Raw genomic sequence first — 27,662 nt, 5'->3', positions numbered from 1 at the left:
GTTGATTGAAATACGATTCATTCATTCACACAACACAATATTTTGAAAACAAAACAATTCAAAGGTGCAGTGTTCATGAAAATTAACCTCCGGTTGCCGATGTGAAGGGGTTTTACCGCAATAATGGCCTTAGGTAAGTACACTTTTAATTTGTATTTAAATAACGTTGGAAAGTAAGAACGTGCAAATTTTCTTCATTTTACCATTATTTATCAATAGTTACATTTTATGTTCAAGTAGTTGAATGTAGTAATAATTATTAAGCACAATAACGTTTATAAAAGTTGGTACTTGTTACAGTTATAAATACTTTTATAGATAGCCTAACTTTTGATTGATTGTCTAGGTTAGAAAAAGTTTTTGGCAACTTTTTTTATTCCAAAAAAACATGCTAGAACGGTATATTCTCACTAACAAACGGATTTGAAGTTAAAAGTGTGTAACTGCTGTATGGGAGGCTTTTCCCCAGCGTTGGGACAATTCAGGTGAAAAAAATAGACAACTGTATATCTATAAATAATGATTTCCATATAACTTTCAGAAAAATATTTCTTTCAGATTTTTTATCAAACTGACTATAACCACCATCAAAAAAGGACATTCAAAACATTATTTAAAATTAATATCCACTAATCAACAGCTCCAACACAATATATATATTTTTTAATTCACTTAGAGCCAACTATCAGGTTAACAGGAAAATAAAGAACTAAGGAAATATTTGCAAAATTTATATTAGCATTGAATGAATGGAAAAAAAAATGTTACTGTTTGTTTATAGGTAAAAGATTCACTGTTTCTCGTGGTTTCACCTGTATCCCAGGTGAACTTCTTCCGATACCTGGACAAAATATAGTCTGTGTTACTCTGTAGATAGTGTAGCTACCTGACAATGAGACAAGAGTTTTTTTTAAGTTGGTTTAGTAGTTTCGGAGCGATTAAGATACAAGCAAACAGATAAAAAATATGCCTTTTATGATATTACTAAAGAAGTGTTAAAACAATTGAATTGGTTGTCATTAAAGTTTATAAATAGGTTCATTCTTGTAGGTAATCTGCCTTTGTGGCTAGAATGGTCTGCCAGATATTTTTCACATTAGTCTAGCTAGGTGTACATTTCGAATTATTCTAGGATTGTTTTATCATGACAGAATACCAGATTTTCAAAATGATATGTCTGGGGAATTTAATGTAATCATTTTTTTTCATTTCACAGTAAAATGTGAAAACCCTAGTGAAGTACTTATACGTAGTCCCCGTAGTTTGTAGTCTAGCTGTAAGTAAAGCCATAAGAAACACCTAGTATTTCAGATAAAACAGAATGAGTACGTGTGTCTGTGTGTGTGTATATTTGTTACTTATTTAGCTGCAGGCTGATGAATGGATTTTGATCAATGGCTTACTCTCATACAAGAAACTTGACAATAATATAGCTTATACATCAGGATATCATTATAGATTACTTTTATCCGAGTGCGCGGAGTAGTTGCGTCATGATGCCGGTAAAACCACTGGCGAAACCTAATAAAAACACAGTTATAAGTGTTTGTAGAAAATCGAATAGGTACATTTTCTCAGAAAATAAAACAGAGAGAGTTACAAAACGAAAACAATCCTAATACCCAATACCATTGTCTGGCTTAGCTAAAAAAAAGCATGCAAAGCTAGGAGACACTTAAAAAGCCAATCACGGAATGGGCCCGATGCAATATGCACGTAAGCTATTAACTCGAGCACTATTGAGAGTCTGCGCGTATCGCGTAACTACACCGCTTTTGTACCTACAAACTTGTTTTTTTTTTCAAAAAGAAAACAGTGAAAATTATTTTTTGCGGGAATATTTTGTTGTAAGAACCTATTAACGGTTGCAATGTAGCAGAGTGTTTTAAGAGACCCATTTTTTCGGACAAGGTTTTAAAATTTTGGTCCCAACAATGTGGTTCGGGGGAAGGCTCGAAAAATTTATTTATTTAAATATTAGGTGAAAAATTTATTTATTTAAATATTACGGTTTTATTTATTTATTTAAATATTACGTGATCATGACATAATAATAATTTGTTTGGTTTATCTTTTATTTCTTGTTACCTACTATGTATTTTTAGTTGTTTTACGGAAAACGTACAAATATGTTGTCGGCCAGCCAGACAGTTGTTTTATTCTTATTTATTATTCTTTTATATCTTATATTACTATAGAAAAATTCAATGTTTCCTAACTTGTTTTCTAAGCCATACATTGTAACACAATATGCTTGTAATTCTTGCTCCTGGATTAAGAAAGCAGACACTAAAGAGTCTTCATCTTTCAGTAGGCACCTACTAACAAAAAACCCTATTCACATCTCTATTATCATCATCTGCCTAGCCTTTTCCCAACTATGTTGGGGTCGGCTTCCAGTCTAACCGGATGCAGCTGAGTACCAGGGTTTTACAAGGAGCGACTGCCTATCTGACCTTCTCAACCCAGTTACCTGGGCAACCCAATACCCCTTGGTATTCACATCTCTATTAATCGCAACAAAAACTATAATATTTATGAAAACGCAAATTCCGAAATTTCATTAAAATTATGGTTTATTACTATGAATTTTTCGAACCGTATTTCAGTATTCTGAAACACAATCGTCCAATCACGGTTATGTTCATAATTTGATGACGGCCGGTTTGTGCGGACACAATGGTTGGTAATTGTAGTCCGTTTGCAGTTTTAAATAGTAACTGTTTCATGCATTTTCAGCTGCAGTCTGTTAAAGGATATTCTTTGTAGTGGAATATAAAGTAGGACACGTCGTTTTGAGTGCTGAAATGACAGCGCTTAAATTAAGTAGGTGCTAATTTCAGATATATGGTAATGAAATTGTGGTTTTTGGTTATATTCGAAACAATCTGTAGTTTTTAAATGTGCGAGTAGTATTATTCCCCCTACAATCCTATAGGTACAGGGGTCTGCACATGTTGGTTACGTTTTTATCTCCCAAAATATTTTTCAGAATTGAAAACTAATACCTACCAACTATGAATATTACTCACTGACTGCACTGTGTTCAAAAATATCACAATGTAAAAACGTCTTGCACGTTGACGTTGAGCTATTAAATAATAAGTTGAGGGAACACTCTACTGAAGGGAGGACCTGAAATATTTAAAATACCATTTTCACGCAGTAGGTACGTGGGGGAACTTTGTCCCTCTTGAGGTCCGTGCAATCGTGCCGATGGACCTGTCAACGATTATGTGGCTTGGACGACGTGTCCAAGAATATGTTAAAACTGGATAAGATATGAAGGTTTTTTTTACTTATTTGGTCACAAAAGCTCAGATTTTAATATCATTTCATTTTTTTTTCATTTCCGTTGGCTCTACAACCCTTTGCGGGTCTTGGCCTCCTCTACAATCATCCTCCAGTTATCACGAAGCTTGGCTGTTCTTTTCCAGTTGGTAAACTTACCCATCTTTCTAAGGTCTTCTTCAATGCAGTCGCTCCAACGTTTCTTAGGCCTCCCCCTTGGTTTTTTTAATTGCAGGAAAATTCAAAAAAGTTCATTTACAGCTGAGAATCACCAGTTATTCAAATACTAAAACTAAAAAAAAAAAATACTTTATCTGACCTCACCTCGTTGTTGAACTATAGGTATTTGATTCTATTGTATTACAATAGTTGATTATCGACATGAACACGGGATTTTGGTCAGACCTACGGGTCTACGAGTATCAATTAAATTCTGAGAACAAATATTTTAAATAATATCTACTTATTTTATTTTAGATAATATTTGATAACTAATCTGATGAAAAATAAATTAGCGTGTTTCTTATCCAATTTACATCATCTTAGAACACGAGAGCATGAACTCCAAACTTAAAACCTCGGGCCAGTTACGAGCCGTCTCATAAAATATAACGTTTTCTAAATTAACTTTATTTTATTTTACTGTGCAGACGTGTATCTTGAAACGTTTCAGAGATTTTCTGTGGTACCCCAAAGCTGTTGGGTTCAGTTTATGATATTTTAAATTTTGGAGCTTAGTTGCATATAGGGATCGTCCACAAATTACGTTAGGTATCTTAGGGGGAGGAGAGCGGTCCAAACACGGAGTAAGAAAAGATGGTGAAATCTAATCTTACTAACTCTTACATGAGAGTATTTTGGGGGAGTCATGGATGCAGCTGAGTGCTAGCGTATTACGAAGAGTAACTACCTGTCTGATTCCTCAACCCAGTTACCCGGACAATCCAATACCCCCTGGCAAGACTCCTTGTCAGACTTACTGGTTTCTGACTACTTAACGACTGCCAAAGATGTACGATGACAGCTGGGACCTACAGTTTTACGTGCTCTCCGAAACACAGTTATGTAGGCGGCCATATAATAGTGTGGATATCCGATAAATATATTATGAGTCTGTTAGCCTGTTCAGTTCATTCGCTGGAGTACGCTTACTTATTCAGAAAGATAAAGAAAACTGTAAAGATACAAATATATTGCCGTCCACTACTGCACAACGCCATAACTTTGCTATTTTATTGAATAATATTATCTTCTTGTGTTATTCTACAGGGATTGTTTTATATCTAACAGGGATTTTACTACAACTCTGTTTAATCTTTTTTTAGAAAAAACTTTAAAGACAGTAAAGAAAATCTTAGCTTTTGGAAAAAATAGTAAAGGTGGTGGTTATTTTGAGCGCAAATTAATGCATAGGTTGGAAATTTGTTTTTTATGAACTTTGATATTAATTAACTGTGTCGTGTATTGTATCATAGCATATAATAAAAATAATTATATGATAATAAAAAAATAGGTACAAACGTTTGTGCACATATTTTACCAGAACAGAAAATATTTTCTCAAACCTCACAGCCAACTGCAGTTTACAAACACAATATGATTAGCAAATTGCAAAAAACGGGAACAGCAAAATATTAAAATTCTGTGAATACCCACTTGCATTCTACCGTACTCCTAATTACTAGGATAGAGTGCCCATTGCGATTGTCTGGTACCACGGAGTAAGGAAAGATAAACGGAGATGCCATATTGCAGATTGCAGATAGGCCCTCTTCTGGGTCAAAGCGGTGGGTATGACCAAAACGATCAGTTACGCTTGAACTAATAAGGTGATCGGGTTCTTTGAGACATCTGTCTACGATTTTTACTATTACAAAAATCGTTGGGTCCAAAGAAGGCGTATGACAGTAATGTTCCACATCCCCTGTTCACCCGAATTTTGGCGCGCTACTTTCTTAGGCGATTTTCCATTATGGCACCTCCGCTAGTCTTTTTGATCTCCGTGTTTAGTTCACTCGAGTACGGAGTGAAAAACCACAATTTGTATAGAAACAAGAGGGAAATTGTGAATAGGCCAATCAATGTGATTGATTTTGTACTACTCGACAGATGAATTGAAGTTTTTTTCGATACGAATGGCTGGATTGTTTGCTGTGCGAAATGTTTGGGATTTTAATGAAATAGGTTTAGGCGTTTTTTTTTTGCATAGTCTGCCTGGCTTTTTTGAAAATTATTTTGGGGTTTGCTAGTAGTCGGACTCGAAGCTTTTAGGTAACAAATGAAGGTTAGGATTTCGTTCACCAGTCATTTCGGGAATTCATAATACAAATAGGTACACACTCCAGTCTGTCCAATTTTCCTCTGAAACAATTTTATTGTTTTAATTACTGTTACGTTAAAGGCAGCATTACTTACCTAGTTTCTAAATAATCTGAATACTCTAGTGTCCCAAAACAGGGTAAGTGATATTTTGTGACGCGAAACTTAATTATAAACAGCGTCTGGATTGCAAATTGAATCCGCAACCTCAAGCTTGCAACTAAACCGCAAAGAGAACAAAAGAGTAGTTACGATTTTAATTGAGTTTACTTAGTCGATGTAATTTTAAGACCATCTTAGAGAGTTAAAAATTATTCTGCGATCCAAATAGATAATACTTTTAAATAAATCATAAATTGGTATTAACTTAGGCAGTAAAATTACGCAGCAAAATGCATAAAAGCCTGACAAAAAAAATCCTGTTTCATATTCCAATCATGCTAAATAGGTACTCCTTATACGTTATATCATTCTAATATGCTGTATGTTGATGATGCCTTGACGATATTGTAAAGATCGTAAAAATGTTTCGCCGTACGTTTTGGCCTGACGTTGAGACGTTCCTCAGTACCTTTCCGGATAGCGGGGGTGGTGCACGCCCTTCGCTGTCAAGTTTCCCGCCAAAATGTACGCGAGAGGTACGGACGCGTTTTCTTTGTATATAGCAATTATTGTCTTTTAAATGTTTTTTTTTTGTTTTGTAGAAAATAAAAATAACATATTTTATGTAATTGTTTCAGTTGTAACGTTGGTGCTAATTCTCGCTTTCATAGAATGTATTCAAAGTTTTGGTAAGTTTTTTTTATTATTTTACTCACAAGAATTAAATGCGTAAAAGTATTGCATTAAAATTGATAACAGCACGCGTGTGTGTTACAAAACATAATTATCATAATTATACGTAAAAAAAAGTTTTCTAATTACTTCAAATAATATATTCGCTCACAACAAAATCAAAAATAAAAAAGTAATATTTTTTAATGTTTATTTAATTAAAAACCAGTGTGCCCATTTTTATTCATAATCTGCTACTTATGTCAGTAAACCTAGGAGACGACGGGGTAGCAGCCTCTTAACTTTTAAAATGTTTCTTTTTTTTAATTTCGTGTATGATATGCGCGTCTTTTTTGTTCTTGGATTCCGCATTTCTATAGGTTGAACAGATACCTTGCCCTTCTTTGGAAATGATAAAAATAACTGCTACACAGAATATCCTATATGTAAGCTGAATACTTCTTACTTCACCAGCTGATGTTCACTTAAAAATAAAATGCCAAAGATTAAAAAAAAAGACACGTCAGAGGGCAAGAGTGCCTAACATCTTGCATACACCGTCGAACCTACCCAACCGTCTGACTTATTTCCACACGATTAATCGCGCCCGATTGATTCTGAAGCACCACCCGAATAAATCTCACTTTGATATCGAATTTATCACGAGATTTTTACGTTTCAATAAATATTTCCTTTTACCTTTGATAGAGCTCGCCCAGGTTTCTAAAGTTCAAAGATTTATTATTATTAATAAGACGTTTTTGAACTAAGTGGACGTAATTGCTTGTGATGTTTCGATTTGAAACTGTGATTGTGAGTAGTTTTAATTTATTTCGACCTGTATAACTGTATTTGGAAATTAGATGCCTATTCTTTTGATGCTTCAAGTAAGATTGAAAAACTTGACAAAAACATGCAGACAAAAATGGTCCTGATTTTTGATTGATGCAAATGATATGGCTTCCATAGCAAACCATGAAGTTCTAATATACGATTTAATAGTATTGGAATTACATGTTTCCATACATAATATTTCTCTCTTTTTGAGGTAAAAAAATGCAGCTGCTTTAAATATTTTCGTCTAAAATTCCGCTACTCATAAAACAAAACAAAAACCAGTCTAAGAACTAGTTAGATACAAATAAAATCTGCCATCATCAGAATTCCACAGAGAGACCTAATCAAAATAATCCATTAACACACAGTTATGTGTTCACATCCTTGAATAATGTAATTTGTCTCCAATCCCTCGTCAGGCAACACACGGCTTGAATTTTAAGTTTGTTTCGGCCTCATCATTAGTACATAATTATTTATTAAACTTCTCTGATTGATTGAAGGACTTATTAATGGTGTTAAGTTTGTTAGTTCCCCAAGCGAAACTTTACACTTTAATTGAATATACTGTTCAGTAGGGCAACTCCTGGTTTGGGAGTTTCTTAAGTTCTGCTATTTGTTGGGTCTGAATATTTGATTGAAATCTGTGGTTGCGACCAAATTCTTTAAACTTTAAATTGGGATAACTTGCTAAATTGTTTGACCTGTAGTGAAAACCATCGATACTAAAAATAACGTGTCACAAAAATCTTGATCATATAGGTTATGTTGGGCGCCATTTTGAACAAAGCGTCAATTTCAACAGAGTGACAGCTTCCGCAATGGCGACTAGGTATAATAAAACCTCTATTCGGCCACGTACAGGGAAAAATATCTTCTACAAAATAAAAATAAAACTGTACCCCTATCATAAAACGTGTGATGTCCAAAACTGGAGCGTCTTCACACCGTCTCGAGGACAGTGGCGAAGTTTTAAGCCGAAGTGAGGGTATGCTGAATAATTTAGCGGCCGTATACTTAGATAAGTAAGCTCTAAGTTATGGTAACTCTTGTTCGTCCGTAACTCTTTATTTTTGAGACTCGGCGTGAGAGGCGTTAGTTGGAAGAGGATTTAAAACATCCCTATTTTTGTATGGAAAGGAAATAGCCACGGTTTCTGCATTTTGGCTGTGTATCCGAAAGGCGCATGATCTATGTACATATCATCTTTTGTATGGCCTTAACTGCCCGTTATCTATTCTTGCACAATTGACACTCTGATTGGATTATATGGAATTGCTTTTACGACCAAAACCTAAATCTGCTCATACCTCAGTGCTCCTTTATTGTCAGTCAATAACGGATATTTTTCCAAATCTGGTTAAAGAACACCCCATCGTTTTTGCGTAGGCGCGGGCGGTTAAAAATAAAATAATCTTTGTCTTAACTACAATTTGTATCTTAAGATGATAAAATAGCAATCATTCTTTCTTATCCATTGTCCCAATAAAACTTAAGACGACTAAAACAAGCTTCATAAATTCGAGATTCTTGGCTACTACTTATTCTTTATACTTAAAGTCGGACAGACTGGGAACACTTAAATACCGGCTTAAACCAAGATTGTAGTAAAGTTCTCAAGTAAAGAGTTTGTTCAGACCGGCTATTGTGACGCCACATTCCATGTTATTAAATTTACAAAGAGGCTTTAATCGGTTTAGTTGAGTTTTTCTTTTTGGTTTACTTAAAAGTTTCAATTCGGTATCGTGCGTCGAATAGCGTGGTTTTCGTAAATGGTAGGAAAGTTTTCTAGACTATAGACTGTATGAAAATGAATTGGTGTTATGTATGTATTTTCATAGGTCAGCTTTCTTTAAGGCCGTAGATCCCATAAATAAAATTCAAGCCATAATTATGATGTCTCCGTTTATCTTCAATTCTATGAAAACTGACCCAACGAGTTAAGCTGAGCCATAATTTTTCAACTCATAACACGAAAGGATTTTTGGCTCACATATTTTCAAACATGAAGTATCGCATAAACTAAATTAATCTAATATCGATTTTCAGATACAAACCTGAAACTAGACTACCGAAGTTAGTTTATGCATTGTTTAGCAGTAATAATAGTTTAAAGGGGTTGAAATTACAGGGTGTTTTTCCTAACGATCACAAATTGTTCGGTGCTGCTTGTAAACTAATAATTTAAATCGCTTTAAGTTGTTAGCACTTAGCGTCGAGTGTAGTTATTTGTTTTTCGGAATTTTGATGCGAGTAAATTGTTTTGATATACTCAAGTACACCCTGAAATATTATGCAAGCTGTTCCCTGTGGTTTACCAAGATCTCGGGAAAACCACTTCAGGTATCCAGATACCAAAGTAGCCTATGTTTCTAAGGCATTTAGATCATCTTTTTATAGCTTGAGAAAGAATATAGGCTACTTTTTCCCTAGCTGCGGGAGCTTTAACCCTTTACCTAAGGTTGCGATTGGAACTGTGTCGAAAAGCTAATCGAAAAATAAATGGGACCCACAATTACGCTAAAACAGAAACAAGTGAACATCCCACAAACTGAATAGACAGCAATCCCGCGCCGATGACAATTCAACCAATTAGCCACATTGCCGGCCGTACGTCATTCAAAACCATTTGATTTTGACCAATCACGAGCGCTCTAATTGGATAACGATCCAATGAGCTGGATATTAATTGTAGTGTTCGATTATATTACGGTAATGGATTAGTATTGGCATACTAGTTTTAGTTTAATTGATTCAAAGCTTGGGTTTGATAAATGTTAGCTGTTTGATGCCTACATACAAGTCTCTACTTTAACAGTCTTCCCAAAAATCATATTAGGAAGTTATATGTTTCAATTTGTTTAAATCCATGATGTGGAAGGTGTAAGATAGACCATGATGTCATCATAAATTATGTTTAATAGGATTAATGATTAAAGTAACATAAGAATGATACAGAATGACAAATTCGGTTAAGATATTTAAGGCGTTTGTGTATTTGATGCGATTTAATAATTACTCTGAAGTGTATCTATTTCATCTCTCCAGTAGTTTTTTCCTGAATAATCAAACTATCATGTTTAAAATGGGTATAATAGTAGTGTGACAGTGTGTTTTTTATGTAAAATGTGATAGTGTAATATGATTTGTGTCAAATCGATTCATTTAGAGATGAATAGTTAGAGCTAACTATGCAAATATTACTATTGTAACTGATACTACTGACTATACTGATACTACTGACTTTGGATTGTATCTTATTGTCTGTTTCAAAGCCTTATCCTGTCGTATTAGTTCACAAGAATCAAAGAACATCTGATTCTTCAAGATCGAATCTCACGCGGTCCCTTTTTGGATTTAGTTTTGCAAAGATTTGTTATCTAAACTGCTTTGTTTGTTTATCATGTAAGTACTCTTATATAGTGACAATAGTTGGTCCTAAAGAAAGAAGCCTTGTACAGAATAAATAATATAGGTACAATATTTTAATCCAATCATAAATTCACAACATTTACACACACACTGTTAGTAATAAATAAACGAGCAACTAAATAAGTTCTTATTTCTTCACTTGTTTTATAAATATAAACCTATATGTATAGGTGTTCAGTTCATCCTTGGAACTTATTTCAAGTCTACTTTAAGCTTAAAATTCTAGAAGTTTCAACTTTCTCTGTAACATGTGACTTTGTCATAAAAACTGGTTGTTTATAAATGAGTTTTTTTGTGACATCTTTTATGTTACAACGGAATTAAGTTTGTGAACAGAATATATTATAAGGAATACATTTAGCTATATTTGTTGCGTACATGTATGTAATATTTTTAATAAAAATATACGCAGTGCGACACGAGAACAATCTTAAACTGTTTCAGCTGCAACAACATTTCCATACTCCATTTATTTGTTCAGTTTCATTATTTATTCTTTAAATCATTGTATTGACATTTAAATGCAAACTACATACACTGATTCCCTATTTGTCGTATTTAAGCTCATATTTGTCTGTACGTGATCGTCATGGCACGGTGTTCAATATAATTTATCACACAGAATATTATGTGTCCCTATGAACATCATCTATACTTCTATACTAATATTATAAAGAGGTAAACTCAAAAACTACTACTACTATTATTCTTTCACCAATAGAAAGCTATATTATCTGCGAGTAATATAGGCTATATTTTATCACGGTGCGGGCAGTAGCTCCCACGGGACGCGGGTAAAACGGCTAGTCGTTAATATACCCCTAATTATTCACAACATGATATCTTTATCTAATCAATCTCAAACTGTAAGCCTATATTGACACAGCCCGTAAAGACGTACCGATAAGAAAGATAAATAACGTCACCACGCGTTAGAAGATTAACCTGTACACACGTAGTCTAAAATAAATGGACCAGTAAAAACATGGAGAACAAAATGACTAGCGGAGGTGTCATAACGGAAAATCTCCTAAGAACGTAGAGCGCCAAAATACGGGCGTGCGGAGGACGAGGAACGTTACTGTCTTGGCCCTTATACGCCTTCTTTGGACCCGACCATTTTTTTCTGAAACCAAAAATCGTTGACAGATGTCTCAAAGAACCCGAACGCCTCGCTAGTTTACTCGTAACTGATCGTTCGTTTTGACCTAGCAGCAGGCGCCTGACCTACCTGCATTATGGTATCTCCGCTCATTTTTCCTTACTCCGTGGGTAAAATTGAAACCGGGCCTGAGGCCTTAGAAATTCGAGTTCGGCTTCAATCCCCTGGATGCTGGAATCCGTGCGATGTGATACGGAATTATTGATGTGGCGACAACACCCTGTATGGAACTAGTGATGGGTTTGGGTTTTTACGAGAAAAAGGTGGTTACCCTAGGAGCTTTGAAAATGTTTGAAAATTGAATAAAGTATCGTTACGTCGATTGCACTAAGTGTAATATAAATACTGTACTGTGTATGAGGTATAAGTTCTCGACTATACTTAATCAATTATTGGACCCGCAAAAGAAGTAAAGAAGTCTGTAGACCCTAATGTCTTCCCTGATGCTCATGTTATATAGGTAAGTATGTCGCAACCAAATGTACTCATACCAGTCAATGCAACGTACAAAAATTAGATTTTTTTGTCGACTCCGAGTAATCCCGCTGTATAGCACGCGTTTGGTGATGTGTTTGGGTTTTCCATATCGATATCAGGTTGCAGGCTTCTTGGAGATAGTAAGTGAATACGTCTGGTTTATGGATCAATTAGTTTTCGTTATGAGGTGTTTATTACATGATGTAATATATTGTTAGTTAACTGTGAATTACTGATTCCTTTCCAAGATGACAAAATGATGCCAATGACTTTGATGACACCTAGAAATTAATCTCTGTAAATTAAAACAAATTACCTATAGAAGAATTGCATGATCGTAAAATCTACGTTATAAAAATAGACAAAATACTTTTAAGTCGTCTCAAAATGATTGAGTAGTAACAGTAGGACCAGAATTGTAATATTAGTAAAAGCAAAAATATTGGACTATTGATAACTAAGGAATAATTTGAAGAAAGATACCGGGCATAGATTGAAAGATTTGAAATCTTATGCCAATTAACTTTGAAAAGACCTTTAACGATTTCTGTGTTTCTATAATATATTTTGAATTCCATTTTTCCTTCTATTGTTTTAAATAGTACATAAAAAAAGTTTTTGTCGTAGAGAAATCCATCTCTTTTCAAGTAATTACTGGTAACAATAAAATGAAACATAATAGCGAAGGGTGTGTAATTACTTTCAGTGCGAATAAATTAATTACGTATCCCACTGATCCCAGTATGTTAAGTGATAGATATTAATAGGAACGTTTTTGCATCTTGCATCAACAATCCCATAAAATGTGTTTACAACCTATTCTCAACCTATTTACATTTTAAATTAAGCTTAGGTTTAGCTAAGTAATTTTTATGATCGTTATTTTTAATTTTTAAGTCTTATAAAATATAAATAAATAAAAAAAACAATGAAAATATTTTGTTGTATCAGAGCAAAGGGGTCTTATTGCAATGAAAAGCATTCGATTTATTATTTCGAAAGCAGGCGATTTATTATTTTAACGAAGCGTTTATCTTCAATTAAACTGAATTTACATGAACATTTTCCATTACGTTATAAATCCGTCGGCTTCTGGCTGGATTTTGACAGTTCAAAAAAATACAGCAAAACTATAACATAAAATGTATCAATAATAGAAAATGTACATTTATATCGAGCTGTAGTAGTCTATAAACAAGTTCCCAGTGTCGCAGTCCCCATAGATTTCGATGGAATCCCGTCCATTCGCCGTGACGGGTCGCGAATTATTTATAAACCCCGTTCTATTTGCACCGGGTTGCGAAAAAGTAATGAATAGACTAAATGGGTTGGCTGTGGTAGTGGAGACTTTGTTAGACCTGTGGTTGAGGGAGGTCTGAGTGAAGGTAAAGATAGATAATAGTCTATTGAAGAATTTTCAAATGACAACTGCTTAGACTTGTAACTGTTAAAACTGCTAAATGCTTCTAATTCGAGAGTAAAATACCTGCCTATTAATATTTCTAAAGTTGCTACAGTCTTAAACAATGAAACAATATGTACCAATAAGTTATACCTATGCTATTATAGGTATAATTTTACATGGTAAATTCAGTTTTTTGGCCATCATTTAAACTGACGACTAATCAAGTTATGATCACTTGTTTTTTGAAAATCTATTTTCCTATTCCTTATAAATTAATTCGGAATAATAATCTTCCACGCCGATTTCGGCAACGGCGACCACTTCGACCCTAATGGCGTGCGTGTGCTCTCATGTGGCTGGAGTATCCAATTTTGTGCGTGAAAGTCCGCGCACACTGCGGACATGTCAGGGTACCAGCCACAAAGTTGTAGTTGATAGCTACAGGTGGTCGAGCTTTCAACTCATCTCGTTTGGCATCCAACTCAGAAAGTCGGCGTGCTTCAAAGTCAAAGACTTTTGCTTTAACGCGGCTTCTCCAGTCTCTGCGGTTGGATGCCAGATTCTCCCACTGAGACGGGTCAATGGAACAGCTTTTCATGTGACGCTTCAGCACATCCTTGTATCGCAGCAGCTGTCCGCCACGTTTCCGCTTGCCCTCCTGCAACTCGGAGTAGAGGATGCGCTTGGCCACTCTAGTATCCGGCATGCGCAGTACATGCCCGCACCAACGAAGCTGTCTCCTCATGAGGTATGCTTCAATGCCACCTACATTGGCTTTCCTCAACACTTCTGTGTTACGCACACGATCAAACCAACGGATATTTAATATTTTGCGCAGACATTTGAGGTGGAAGCGGTCTAGTTGCTTGATGTGGCGTCGGTACGGTGTCCATGTTTCCGCTGAGTAGAGTATACAAGGCAACACAACTGCCATATACACAGAAACCTTTGTGGATATCTTTAGGTCATGGGAGCTGAAGACCTTCTTGTCGAATTTGCCGAAAGCAGCGGCTGCAGCACCAATTCTGCTATTGATTTCGGCGTCAAGGTCGCACTTTGATGTTATAATGCTCCCCAAATATCGAAATTTATCGACCTGCTTCAGGACATCTTCACCAAGCATAATGGTCAGTTCTTGACGTCCGTGATTGTCTGAAGACATTACTTCTGTCTTTTTGATGCTGATTTTTAGACCAAATGTACAGCACTGCTTGTGAAGGTTCGTGACTAGCTGTTGCAGGACTTCAGGGGATTCAGCCACGAAACAGAGGTCATCTGCATACATAATGTCCTGTATATGTGCATAGGACACCTTTGTGGTCGCCTTGAGTCTATTCAGGTTGAAAAGTTTGCCGTCAGTCCGATAACGAATACGAACTCCTTCAGGAGAAGAATTCAATACTTCCCGGACTACAACTGCGAAATATAATGCAAACAATGTGGGAGCCAGGACACAACCTTGCTTTACTCCACAGGTGACGGAGAAGAAGCTCGATTGGTCATCTTCAACCGCTACACAACATTGCATGTCATCGTGCAGGAGTCGCAGGAGTCTTATGAACTTCTCTGTACACCCCAACTTTCTCAGTACCTTCCAGAGGGCCTCGCGAGGACGCAGTCAAAGGCTTTTCCAGATCAATAAAGCAGAGATACAAGTGCTGTCCCTGCTCTCTACTTTTTTCCTGGAGTTGACGGACTGCGAATATTGCCTCACAAGTTCCTCTGTCTGGTCTGAAACCAAATTGGGTTTCCGGCAGAATCTTTTCAGAGAGGTTCCTGAGGCGGTTTAGAAGTACTCTGGCGAAGACTTTTCCAGAGACAGAGAGCAGTGAAATACCGCGGTAAGAACCACATTCCGACCGGTCGCCTTTGTTCTTATAGAGAGCCCTGACGCGTGATAACTTAAAAGTTTCAGGAACTTGTTCTTTCTCCCACATAAGCACAAACATTTCCCAGACGCGCGAATGCAGTTCCTCGCCGCCGTACTTCAGAAGCTCACCTGGTATAAGGTCTAGGCCAACCGCACGCTGATTTTGCTGTTGTTTGATGGCACAAAGCACCTCATGTTTAGACAAGGCATCATCCAATTCTTCTGCTATTTGAAGTTGAGGCAAACTGTCTATGTAGTGTAGATCGGCTGTTCGATCTACATTAAGTAGATTATTGAAGTGTTCTGCCCAACGATCTAACACTTCATTTTTGCTTTTCAGCAGACTTTTACCATCCAGCGACTTCAGTGGTACCTTTATGAAGTTGGTGGTACCCAGGAGATTGCGAATTTCGCTATAGAAATCACCGAGCTGATTACTATCAGTAAGCGACTGGATGTATTGAGCCTTGTCTTGCCACCATTTATCTTTAGTGTGTCTCGTGAGTTTACGCAACTCACGGTCACTCTCTCTTATAAGTGCGCTGTTATTACTGCGCTTGAGAAGTTCTCGGTGTTTGGCAATAGCTTTAGAAAGAACTCCGTCGTTCTCATCAAACCAGTCTTGCTTGCGTTTATTTTTTAGCCCTATGGTGTTAATGGCTACGTCAAGAATGGACGACGATAAAGCGTTCCAGTCTGCATCAATATCACCGGTATTTTGATGAGAGTGTATATCACATGCCAGCGTTTCAGCGTATTTGCTTCGGGGTCCCGGATGTTTGAGTTTCTCAATGTTTATGTTCTGAGGCTTTTTCCTGCTAGCCCTGAATGGTCGCCGAAGGCAAAGACGCAGTTTGGTGACAATTAGTCTATGGTCCGTCCAGCAATGAGCACCGCGCATAGCACGAGTGACTAGGACCTGAGAGATGTCTCGCTGCCTCGTGATGGCATAGTCAATGAGGTGCCAGTGCTTAGAACGTGGGTGCATCCACGTAGTTTTGTGCTTAGCAGCAAGGCGAAACATGGTGTTTGTGATTGCAAGTTGGAATTGAGCACATAAACTAAGCAGCAACTGGCCATTAGAGTTGATGTTGCCTACCCCATGCCTACCCAAAACTTTAGGCCACGCTTCATAATCTTGACCAACTCTAGCATTGAAGTCCCCTAACAAGAGAATCTTTTCTCTGTTCGGTATTTTATGGAGACATTGTGTAAGTTCTTCATAAAATTTATCCTTGATGTCGTCAGAACTATCTAGCGTCGGTGCATAGACACTGATAACATTAAGGAAATTGTCACCGTCTAAGTGAAGGCGCAATGTGGTTATACGGTCCGAGATGTGGATTGGACATTCTTGAAGTGTCTTCACAAGATTATTCTTGATCACAAAACCAACTCCCGACCTTCTTGGTTCTGTTGCAGCAGTGCCCTTCCAGTAGAAAGTGTAGCCACCGCCATGCTCGACTAGCTCGCCCTCATCGGCAAGGTGGGTTTCGCTTACAGCAGCTATATCAATGTTGTAGCGGCGGAGTTCTCGAGCAACTATGGCCGTTTTCGTTCTGGGCAGGCGTTTGTCTCCCGGTCGAGAAGGGTGCGAACATTCCATGCACCAAAAGTCAGTAAAGGTGTTTTAAGTTTATTTCTATTGCGTCGACCACGAATAAAAAGATGCGGAAGCAGCCGTGGTTACTGCTATCCAAAGAGTGTTTGGGGTGAGCATTTTTAGGGCACCTTTTCTAGCCCCTCCCAGGCTGAGCAAGGAAAGCAGTGCTCCCCTAAAGGGCTGCTTTGTCGCTCTGGGTGCTGCCGGATTCCCTCTGTCCCCAGCTCAAAGAGAAACGACCACGGCATGTACTCACACCCCAGAGCCGCTAGTGTGCAGGTCTCAGACAAAGCTCAGGTTGCATCAGCCCGAACCTCTCTACCTCAACCTATCGCCACTAGTCTTCGCCAAATCGGGGTCCATTATACGGAAGCAGTCAGATGCGCAGGATATATTATAGTGCTCAAACATACGCGCAAACGCAAGAGCACTCTCTCGTCTAACATCCCTTTATCCAATGGAACGGTGAACCGCTACGATCGGAGAGATGTTAGATGCAGCAGTTTGACATACGATAACACGATCCCTATCGCTGCCTCTAGGCCTTCCTGCGATGCCTCGGTGTCTTGCCACCAGTGGTGGTCTGCTATTTAGCCAAGACACAATTTCGGGGGATTTCCGATCCGGCTTGGGAGATGTTGTTCCCAAGCGCCGGCGCCGACGGTAGCCGCCGGCTACTGACGGCGCTCGCCGCCGTGCTCGACACTGTGGCGCCCTCCAGCGGACACGCCAGGTACTGTGGAGAGCCTGCTCTCGCACACGTCCGGCACCGGCGGTGACCGCCGCGCTACTGACCGCGCTCGCCGCCGTGCGACACTGTGCACGACACTGTGGCGCCCTCCAGCGGACACGCCAGGTACTGTGGAGAGCCTGCTCTCGCACACGTCCGGCACCGGCGGTGACCGCCGCGCTACTCGGAATACTTTCCTCATAAATCTACCAAAATACAAAACAAACTAAATCGGCATTGGTCAGCCTTTTCAGGAATTGTACTAATTGAGAATTAATTGTGTGTTTTGTGGGATATTCGACAGCTGAGTGAAGGACTCAAGGGCTTTAGGGAAACGGGTAGAACTACCGGAATTCAGCAATTTCCAGCTAGATACTACATTACTATTTTGGAAGACTTGTTCAAACCCAAGGATTTCTATGGAATGTAAACTGTTCTGTTGATTCCTCGGTGGTTTACCTCAGGACTTTTTGGAAAAGGATGTTGTTTGCAATATTATTGTATATATTTTAAACTTATACTAAAAACTTACTTATTTCTTAATCAAAGCTTTCCGCGAAATAACCTAAATATCATTACCTTCTACCTAAACATAATATCGCATTACAATTTTCGCAGAAATGAAACTAAACGACTTCCAAGAGAGACTGAAAATTATCTCAAACTGTCTCAAGAACGGTCTTCTTGCAACACTCCAAAAATAACCGCCATTCATTTGAGTAGCAATTAATTTCCTCGCCGGGACATTTACAGTATTATTTAAAACCGAAGTGCAGCAGACTTATTTGTCGCCGCGCCACTTCAGATGCTCAAATTATTCATACGCCATCAACGCTTCGCCACGAAATACGGGCCTCGAGTAGTTTCTTTAAACAAGCCTCTGCTCCCTTTTAAAAGACTAAATATAGACCCCGAAAGTAAGGATTTTTGGCTAGAAAAGATTGTTTACTTAGGTGTATTCGAAAGTTTTTTTTTACCTCTGGTCCCAGCTCTTGAATTTTCCGCTTAATTGGCACTCCCACGGTAGATGTCAATAATCTATCTTGCTATTCTATAGGAATTTGGCATTACTTGTACGGGGTTAATGTTAAAATTATGGCTCCATAAGATGGAATATTGATATCCGCTGATCAGCATACACGGCTTTAAAAATATCTTGCGACTCCAAATAACAAAAATGAACGATTTATTCATCCCGTTTACCACTTCCATATCGTTAACCCTCGCCATTTCACCGTATTTTTCCGTAACCCTTACGTTATCGGTTTCAGAGGTAATACGTCTTACGTTCGCCTGGGGATGTCATAAAGCCTGAATGCGATTTTAATGTGTCGCACCTCAGGTGATCAGGATTTGCATTATTCATGATTCTCCATCCAAATTGATCGATTCTGACTCCGATTTGACTAAGAACCCAACTTTCTACGGCGAATTGATGCGAGTTTTAAGACGAAATTAAATATTGAAGATCGCACTTTCTGTTTGTGTGGTTTTGTCGCGTTTTAGGGGTGGATTTTTGGTAGGAGTGTTATCTCAGACCTCTGAATTTGTGATACTTCAAGGAATCTCTGTCAACTTTTAAAGAGTTGCAAATTAACACACTAATGATTGGTTTAATGTCTAACATGATCTAGTAAATAACTTTTGAAATAAAAAAATACAAATGGACATCAATTTGGAATATTCATCATTTTATAAAACACCCCTTTTGACACCCAAAAAAAAAGCCTAAGAAAAACAACAATGCTTACTCCGAAACTATGTATAAACCATCTCACATAAGCCACGTTTACCTCCAATCACTTGGCACTTGCATTTCCCAGTACATGGAAAGTTCTAGATGATGTAACACCGGCTGGAGACGTTAATCTCTACGGTGGAAGTTTCTCGATGGCCGTGACTTACCGGCCTTATCGCTAACATGAATTATTCATAGCCTGAAGTGCAGTGTCATTTACTTACAGCTGAAATCTTTTCAATGTCAGTGAAGGCGTTAATGTAATGGATCTGTTTTTGGGAATTCATTTTATTTTTGTTAAAGAATTTTGCTGTGTGAGTGATGAATGTGAATGTAATAGATAGATCTAATGGTGTTGGGATTTGCTCGTTTTTGATCATGTTAAAAAAGAAGGAAGAGTTTTTCAATTCAAAAGTTTCAGCCTTTGTTTTTATTGTTAGAAATTAAAATACTAAAATGCTCAAAATAGTGTTTGTAATATCCAATTATTTAAATTAGTAGAGTTTTTTTAAAGAACGATTACCAAATCCTTATGTTATCTAGCTCCAGACTATCACAAGTCAAAGCAACAGTATCAAACTTTTCCAATTTCGGAACATTCAACACAAACACGAAAGATAGCCCTAGCCAATGATACCACACGCATATTATCTTACACATATTAATCTGCCATGAACACCCACAAAGCATATATCTCTATCTACCTGCAAATGAAACCTAATGCCTCGAACATGATGGATGGGCTCCGACGGTTGTTAGTCAATGCTTCCACGCTATTTGTCATAATTTGACGGCATTGACGGTAATGCTATCGGTTGTGATCGACCTGTAATATGATGATGTTTTGATGGCTTGTTATTGTAGGTAAAGGCTAGTTTTGTCTGTCTGTGAATTTGTTTCTTTTGGATGTGTGTATTTTGGGCTAACTAAAGATATATACTAGAGGTATATACGAGTAACTTGGTATGCATTTATGTAAAGCGTGTTGATAGATTTGGAGATATCTCTGTCCCGAAATTGATCTCTAAAGCTTTTTTAAAATTTATCAGCATATTAATTACTTGTTGCAGATTCAAGAAATGTGGTGTTCACAATAGTGAGTCAACCAGAACCATACCACGCCAGCGTCGCCAAGCGACTCAAACAGGACATCGAAAATCAAGTCCTGCAGTTAGAAAATGTAAGAATACCTACTTGTCCTTAACTCTATCTCGGCCCTATTTTCTTTGTATAATCTTCTATATTTTCTTTGATCTTGTTTTATACCATTCCTCCGGGTATTTATCACTATTCTCATTATTATCCTCCTTGTTTAACCCTCCTATGTTTTATCTCAATAGTCCAACTCCTTAAAAGTATCCATACTAAAAACAGTGATATTCTCAGCGTTATCCAAAAACTCACATAACACACGAAGACTTCCCTGTGGCCGGAGCGTGGACGATCCTACCACTACTTGCGCCGCTCACGTCACGATACAAACGTACTGAAGTCAGATGGGTGCTATTCGTGGAGACGCATACGGCTGTGAGGGTTGATAAGCTCATTGAGGCTCTGGCGGCTGCTGATAAGCAGGAGGTAAGAGAACTGGGAATTCTTATGACAATGAAAAAAATCTGCTGAATAATAAGGAATTGTACATGTAACTCAAAAAATTTAAGAGTTGGAATTCTAAGAATCCAACTCTTAAATTTTAACAAAAATTTGAAAGACACAACAGTGACCTCTACACTTAAGAATCATCAGCGATTATATGTTATGCAATAGGCTAGTTTCCTAAAAAATAATAATTAGTCCGTCTTGTAGATTGTCCAAAATTAAGCGATAATTATTTTTTCTTTTTTAAATTGGATCAGAACTTGTTAAGATATAGCGTGTTAAAGTTGAGTGTGACGTCACAAGTTGCTACAATTTTCAGGACACTGTGACGTAAAAGGCCCACTCCTAATTTTTGAAGTGTATTATCTTTGTCATTTTATGTTTAATTAAAAAAAGAAAAAATACGTATCCAATATTTTTTGATTATCTAAAAAGAGGACTAAATATTATTTCATTATTTCGAACTTTTAGCATATAACTAACCGTTTATTTAGAAGTTTTCTATTACATGTGAATCAACGCAAGCTTTCGCTCCGAATTATGGACTCATCGACTGAAAGTTCACTAAAGTCCCAATTTTTCACCAGGATGTAATGTGGATAGGCTATCCGCTTAGCGATGAGGAGCCCACTATTATCCACCACTTTACTTTCTACGAGGAATTGGAGGAGGAAGGTGGGTTCACGTACCCGAACTTCGCGAGCGGGTTCGCCATGAGGATAGAACTTATTGAAATGTAAGTGGAATTATATTTTTGTTATATGTCCAAAAAGTTGTTGCAGATCATTGAAGCTACATGGCTTGCGTCAACAAGGCATGAACGATCTCCAACCTAAAAAAAATATGGAAATAACGTTGTTTTGAAATTTAAATAGAAATTGAACTTAAACCCTCAACGTTATCCCTATGTTTAACTTGAGCAGATTACGCGGTGTGTACTGTCGCTGAAAATATGGAATAGCATACAATAATATTCCTTATTCACTTTTACATATTTGCTCTTTACATCATATGAATCCTTTTTAGCCTCCTAAAACAAATCGAAAGTGGCCAACGTCGATTAGAAGCGGATTTCTCAATAGACCCAGCGTTTGAACTAGCACAATTGGTGTATGGTGGCGGCAGCGACCCTGGACCCTTGCTCACGCCTGATCTCAGCTTCTGTATAGTATCTGGTGATAATTGTGCCACGTATCCACGCCAGTTTGGTGTTTGTGTGAGTATTTTGAAAGTGTTTTTTCTTCGAAATATCTTGATCCGAGAAAGAAGAAAAGTTTTTCACTAATGTGTCTTATTTCTTTCTTTCTTTAAGTTTTTATGTCTGCAATTTTTGCGTAGTTGATGGACACAGACACTTGTGTTCAATCAATTCTAGTTACAAAAAGTGGAGCGATTGAGCCTTCTCCTAATTTCATCTCTTCTGGTAATTTCATAACATTGCCAAAATTACTAATGTCATTAAAATGTACTGAAGTCTCTACAGGCTATAGCGAAGAAAAATAGTTGTCAAAATAAGACAATAATACTAATTTATTAGTGACATAATGTAAGTTCTGGGACATAACAGCTATTTTCAAAAGCCACATTATCGGCAGGGCAGTGCCATACCTGAGGACTCTATATTCTTCGCCGTGAAGACGTGGACTGGTTTCCATCAGACCAGAGCGAGGGTTGTCAAGAAGACATGGGGGAGGCATGTCAGTCATTTGCAATTCTTTAGCGATAAAGATGGTAAGTGGTTTTATATTGTACTTTCAATATTTTTAATATGTTTGCCTTTGAGAGTTCTCTGTGATATGAGAATTTTATTAATGTTAAGTTTTTGAACACCACTTGTGGTTTAGTGAGGTCTACTTGATACGTCTATTTTATATACATTTTTACAACCACTTAGTAGTGACCTCAGCAAATAAAAGTGTCTGCACTGCACTGATTTAATGGCTTACCCGACTTACCCCTTAGCTATGAGATCATTTCTTATTCAGTCTGAAATAACCACAGACTAGCCATAATCCTTCAGGGTCTTGTAGCAACCTGAACCTCCCGTTGCACTTTCTGGACTTACTTAAAATATTGACTCTCCAACCTCATTGTAGACCCAACGCTCCCAGCGATCAGCACAGGTATACCAAACAGCAAGACAGGTCACTGCGCCAAAACCATGGCCATCTTACGCATGGTGCTCAAGAGGATTCAACACATGCCGCATATCAAGTGGATATTCTTGGCTGATGATGACACTATTCTTGGGTAAGTGGCGTGGATTATCTTCCTACTAGCTCTTCCGAGGTCCTGCGACTCCTCTAGGGAGCTTCTTCACGTATTCCGGAAAAAAATAACCATATAAGTTTTCCCGATAAATGGGCTATCTAACACTGAAAAAAATAATGAAATCGGACTCCTGAGATTAGTGCGTTCAACAAGCAAAATCTTCAGATTCATAAATATTAGTAAATATAGTATAGGTACAAGGTTGATATTGATTGATATTGCATTATTCGTTTTTGTGATGCATTTTTTGCACGTCTGGTAAAGTTTTAGAATCTTCGAAAAAACTACAAAAAAGGACTTTGAACTTTGACTTTTAACTACCAAGAATTAGACTTATTCGAGATGGATTTCAAAAACTTGGAATGTTTCGATTAGAAGATCCAATAATTTTTTGAAAGGCATGCTGTATAAGTAATTATAATGGCGTCCTTTTATTCTTGTTTCTGAGATTTTGAGGCTCTGCCAGTTCAAATAGCCCATATTTAATAAGATATTGTTTTAGAGTTCAAAGACTATGTGAGGTGCTCAGCTGCTACCGCGGCGGTGACGACGTCACGGTCCTCGGAGAAAGATACGGCTATGGGTATGGGAAGAAAGAAACTGCTGCTAAAGGTACGTGTTAAGAGATTTTAAATAGTCAACAGTTATCTTTCTGTTATCTTTTTTTAATTTCGAAAGGTTTTCTTCTTCTATAAGGCTAAGGTATTTGTACACCTCCGCCGTCACGGGCACGTCACCGAGAACTAGATTTTTTCGGGTTGAGTTTAATACCGACGGATGGATGGGCTTGCGGTGGAAACGCCACCACAGTTAATGTATGTATAGCTAAATCGGCACTGTCATCTCGTTATCGGTGTCATGCCGGTGACGGCGGCGGTGTACAAGCGGCTTATGACTTTTTCCCTAAGACTCTTGGGCCATGAATATAACACATTGGTCCTCCCCATAGGCTACGACTACATAACAGGTGGTGGCGGCACAGTGCTGAGCGTGGGCGCAGCGCGGCAGCTGTCGAGCTGCTCGTGCGGCGCGGGCGCGGCGCGGGCGCCCGACGACATGACGCTCGGCGCCTGCGCACACCACCGCCTCAACCTCACCATGACGCACTCGCCGCTGTTTCATCAGGTAATATTAGGATCATTATGCGTGATATAATGGGATGAGAAACCTAGGTTGTTATAGATTGGAAAATTGGAGTGTGATCGTCATTCTTCTTCCCGCACCTGGATAAATGTCTGTTTTGATAATAGTCTGCTCCTTCTAGTCTAGAACCTGAGAAAGGACATAAGCTACTTTAAGTTTAGACACTATCTGAGTGCCACATAAAAATTGGTTCAATAGTGGCCTAACATAACATAGAGTTACTTTCGCATTTATAATATTAGTGAGAATGTGAAGTACTAGCTTTAGAAAAGCAAGATAACACTAGAATAATAAACATCCACTCCCAGGCCCTTTAAACACTGCACATTTCTTAAACAAAACTATATTCTACAGGCACGCCCACAAGACTACGCACGCGAGGTCTTAGCTCGCGACCGACCAGTGTCCTTCCACCGTCACTCCTCACCAGAACCAGTCAAGGTCTACTCCACATGGTTCCAACATGATGACCTGGCTCTCAAGAAGACGAGGAGGAGAGATGAGCTCTGAAGAGTAGGAGTAACTGGTAAGTCTGCCCACCGTCTTCAGACTTTTTGTAGGACGGAAAATCCGACCGATTTTTTGTAGTACGTTGTGAATAGGATTTTCTGACAGGCTTTGTAGGATGTGTGCGTTGTAATATTGCTGTGAGTATATTTTTGTCCTACAATAAATCGGTCTCCGATTTATCGGACGTGAGTGGGCAGGTGTGGCCAAAAAGTCGCTGAACGAAGATACGAAACTAGTCTTCAAGAATTATCTTGGCAATATTTTCAGAGGCAATCAATGTAAAAGACAAATTATTTTACATGTTAGTAGGTATTTTTTATTAATAATTTCGCTTTTATTAACGCAAAACTGACTACAACGCATTATTAGTGCCAAAAATGAAAAACTACTTATACTGAAAATCAAAATTAGTACTTACCTAGTTTAATTTTTACTAAATTGTACTTTATTCTTGAACTTTCTTTATATCATAACATATTTTCATTTATTCATTATGAAAACTAAAAGGTGAAGAGAATAAGGAATTTTCAAATCAAAAAGCTTTTTTCAAACCAACCTTCTCAAAAAATATTTTTTTTATTCGGGATGTTTCTTATGCTCAATAGAATAGATAATAGAAATTCGATACTTGACACAAAAAAAAACTATATACTAAAGTTATGATATGATTTTAGAATAGAATAAGACAAAAGAGGCTCTATTTGTCATTCCATTTTTAGCCATTTTCAACACTTCCATAATTTAATCCAGACTAGGTTTATATCAGAGGCTAACAACGACAGAATGAATCTCAAGATTAGCGCGATCAAACAAACTACAGTCTTATAATGTTAGTAAAATATAGAATAACATAAAAACAATACATCACAATAAATTCACATTATTATAAATACGAAAATAATGTTCAATTAGTTTCATTAGCTATTATTAATATAAATTAAGTTTTTTTAATTAATATTATCACAATTTTAGACGCTTGTTTCACATACCTCGAATCGTTAACTCGTGGCATTTATTAGTAGTTAAATATAATTATTAAAATAATAATATTTTGCTCTCTTGTTACTATATGTTTTAATGGATTTAATTGTTAATACATATGTAAGGTTTAATTAACATGTTTGGGCTCAAATTAGTATAATTATATGTTAAAACTTGTTTGCAATATTATTTTTAAATCACAATTTTTTATTCTCATTTATACTACTTATTCATTCGGGATATGTTTTTGGGAACAAATATAATGACCACCATAAAATGCTTTGATACCCTTAGTTTTGCAACCAGAAAAATCTACTGAACACCAGAAAAATAAAGTCTAAAAATGTAATAGTACCAGCTATTTTAGTCACGACTTCACTTTAAATTGTATTCGACCACCAAATTTAGTAAATGATCACCAACTCTTGACGACCAAATTAATTTTTTTGCCTAAATAAGTCACAGTGATTGCCATAAAATGTAGGCTTATTATCAAATAAAGTATTATGATGCCATATTAAGTTATGTGTCCGGCTTGCAATGCATGCGTGAGTGTCAGTATGACGAGTGACAGGGGAAAATGGAAGAAAATGACATTGCGCCGACCCCAAGTAAAATTGGGAACAGGGCAGGAGAAAGAAGAAGAAGAATGTGTTTCTCAATACACTCCCTCGAAAACACACTCTTATCGCACTGTTTTGAGGCATGCAATAGACAATTTTCCACCCTAGTGCAGGAAAAGGGTCCCCATAATGTTATTACATTTATGGTATCAGGCCGAACTTATTTTTTTGGAGTCAGTTTACTTAAACAGGATAGCAAGATGTAAAAACTTGGATTATCATTTTATATTAAAACGCTGGTATAATTTTGATGATCATTCACTACTTTTGGTGATCATTTACTACTTTTGGGATAACAATGATTTATTTGGACTCATTTTGCTTAAATAGGATAGCAGAATGTAAAAACTTTGGTTATCATTTTACTTTAAAATGGTGGTTTAATTTTGGTGATCATTTACTATTTTTGGCTTGCGCATGATTTATTTTGGAGTAATTTCACTTAAATAGGATAGCAAAGTGTTAAAACTTTGGTTATCATTTTACATTAAAATGCGAGTTTCATTTTGGTGATCATTTACTATTTTTGTCTGCTATTTGTTACTATTTCTGGTGATCAGTTAAACATAAGCCTATGTTTTTTATCTATTAGGCTCAGAATCCACCAAAGCGGAGCGGAGTGGAGAAGTTTTTAACAATAGAATTTTTCCACTTAGGAATACTACTGAATGAGAAGAGACGAGCTGTTTGAATAAACAAATAAAAAAATATTTGTTTAAAAACTTATCCGCTCTGCTTTGGAGTCTGAGCCTTACTAGAGTTTAACTTTAGATCTGAAATAGTTCAATTCATCTTACAGTTTTGAATCTCTTGATAACTATAAAAAAATGAAATGTTATAAATATTGTTCAATTGGAAACATTTATTTATTAACTCTTACAAGTCACAACATTTATC

General features: G+C 37.1%; 1 protein-coding gene across 2 annotated transcripts; it reads left to right on the top strand.

Annotated features, from left to right (window-relative positions):
- The first annotated feature begins 5 nt into the window (after window positions 1–5).
- On the top strand, window positions 6–27,662 carry LOC110369719 (beta-1,3-glucosyltransferase). 2 transcript variants are annotated; one of them, XM_064036356.1, is made up of 11 exons: window positions 6–133; window positions 6,351–6,401; window positions 20,709–20,818; window positions 21,025–21,216; window positions 21,825–21,973; window positions 22,264–22,453; window positions 22,833–22,968; window positions 23,334–23,487; window positions 24,011–24,120; window positions 24,458–24,633; window positions 25,006–27,661. In XM_064036356.1, the coding sequence occupies exons 1-11, from the start codon at window positions 124–126 to the stop codon at window positions 25,159–25,161; spliced, it is 1,434 nt and encodes a 477-aa protein (XP_063892426.1). In that variant the 5' UTR covers window positions 6–123; the 3' UTR covers window positions 25,162–27,661. The 2 variants fall into 2 exon arrangements, with proteins under 2 accessions (XP_063892426.1, XP_063892425.1); XM_064036355.1 differs by lacking the exon at window positions 6–133 and adding an exon at window positions 6,170–6,248 and having other exon boundaries at window positions 25,006–27,662.

This window comes from Helicoverpa armigera, chromosome 9 (genome assembly GCF_030705265.1).
Source record: "Helicoverpa armigera isolate CAAS_96S chromosome 9, ASM3070526v1, whole genome shotgun sequence".
NCBI lineage: Eukaryota > Metazoa > Arthropoda > Insecta > Lepidoptera > Noctuidae > Helicoverpa > Helicoverpa armigera.
This window is presented reverse-complemented; position numbering and strand designations above follow the sequence as displayed.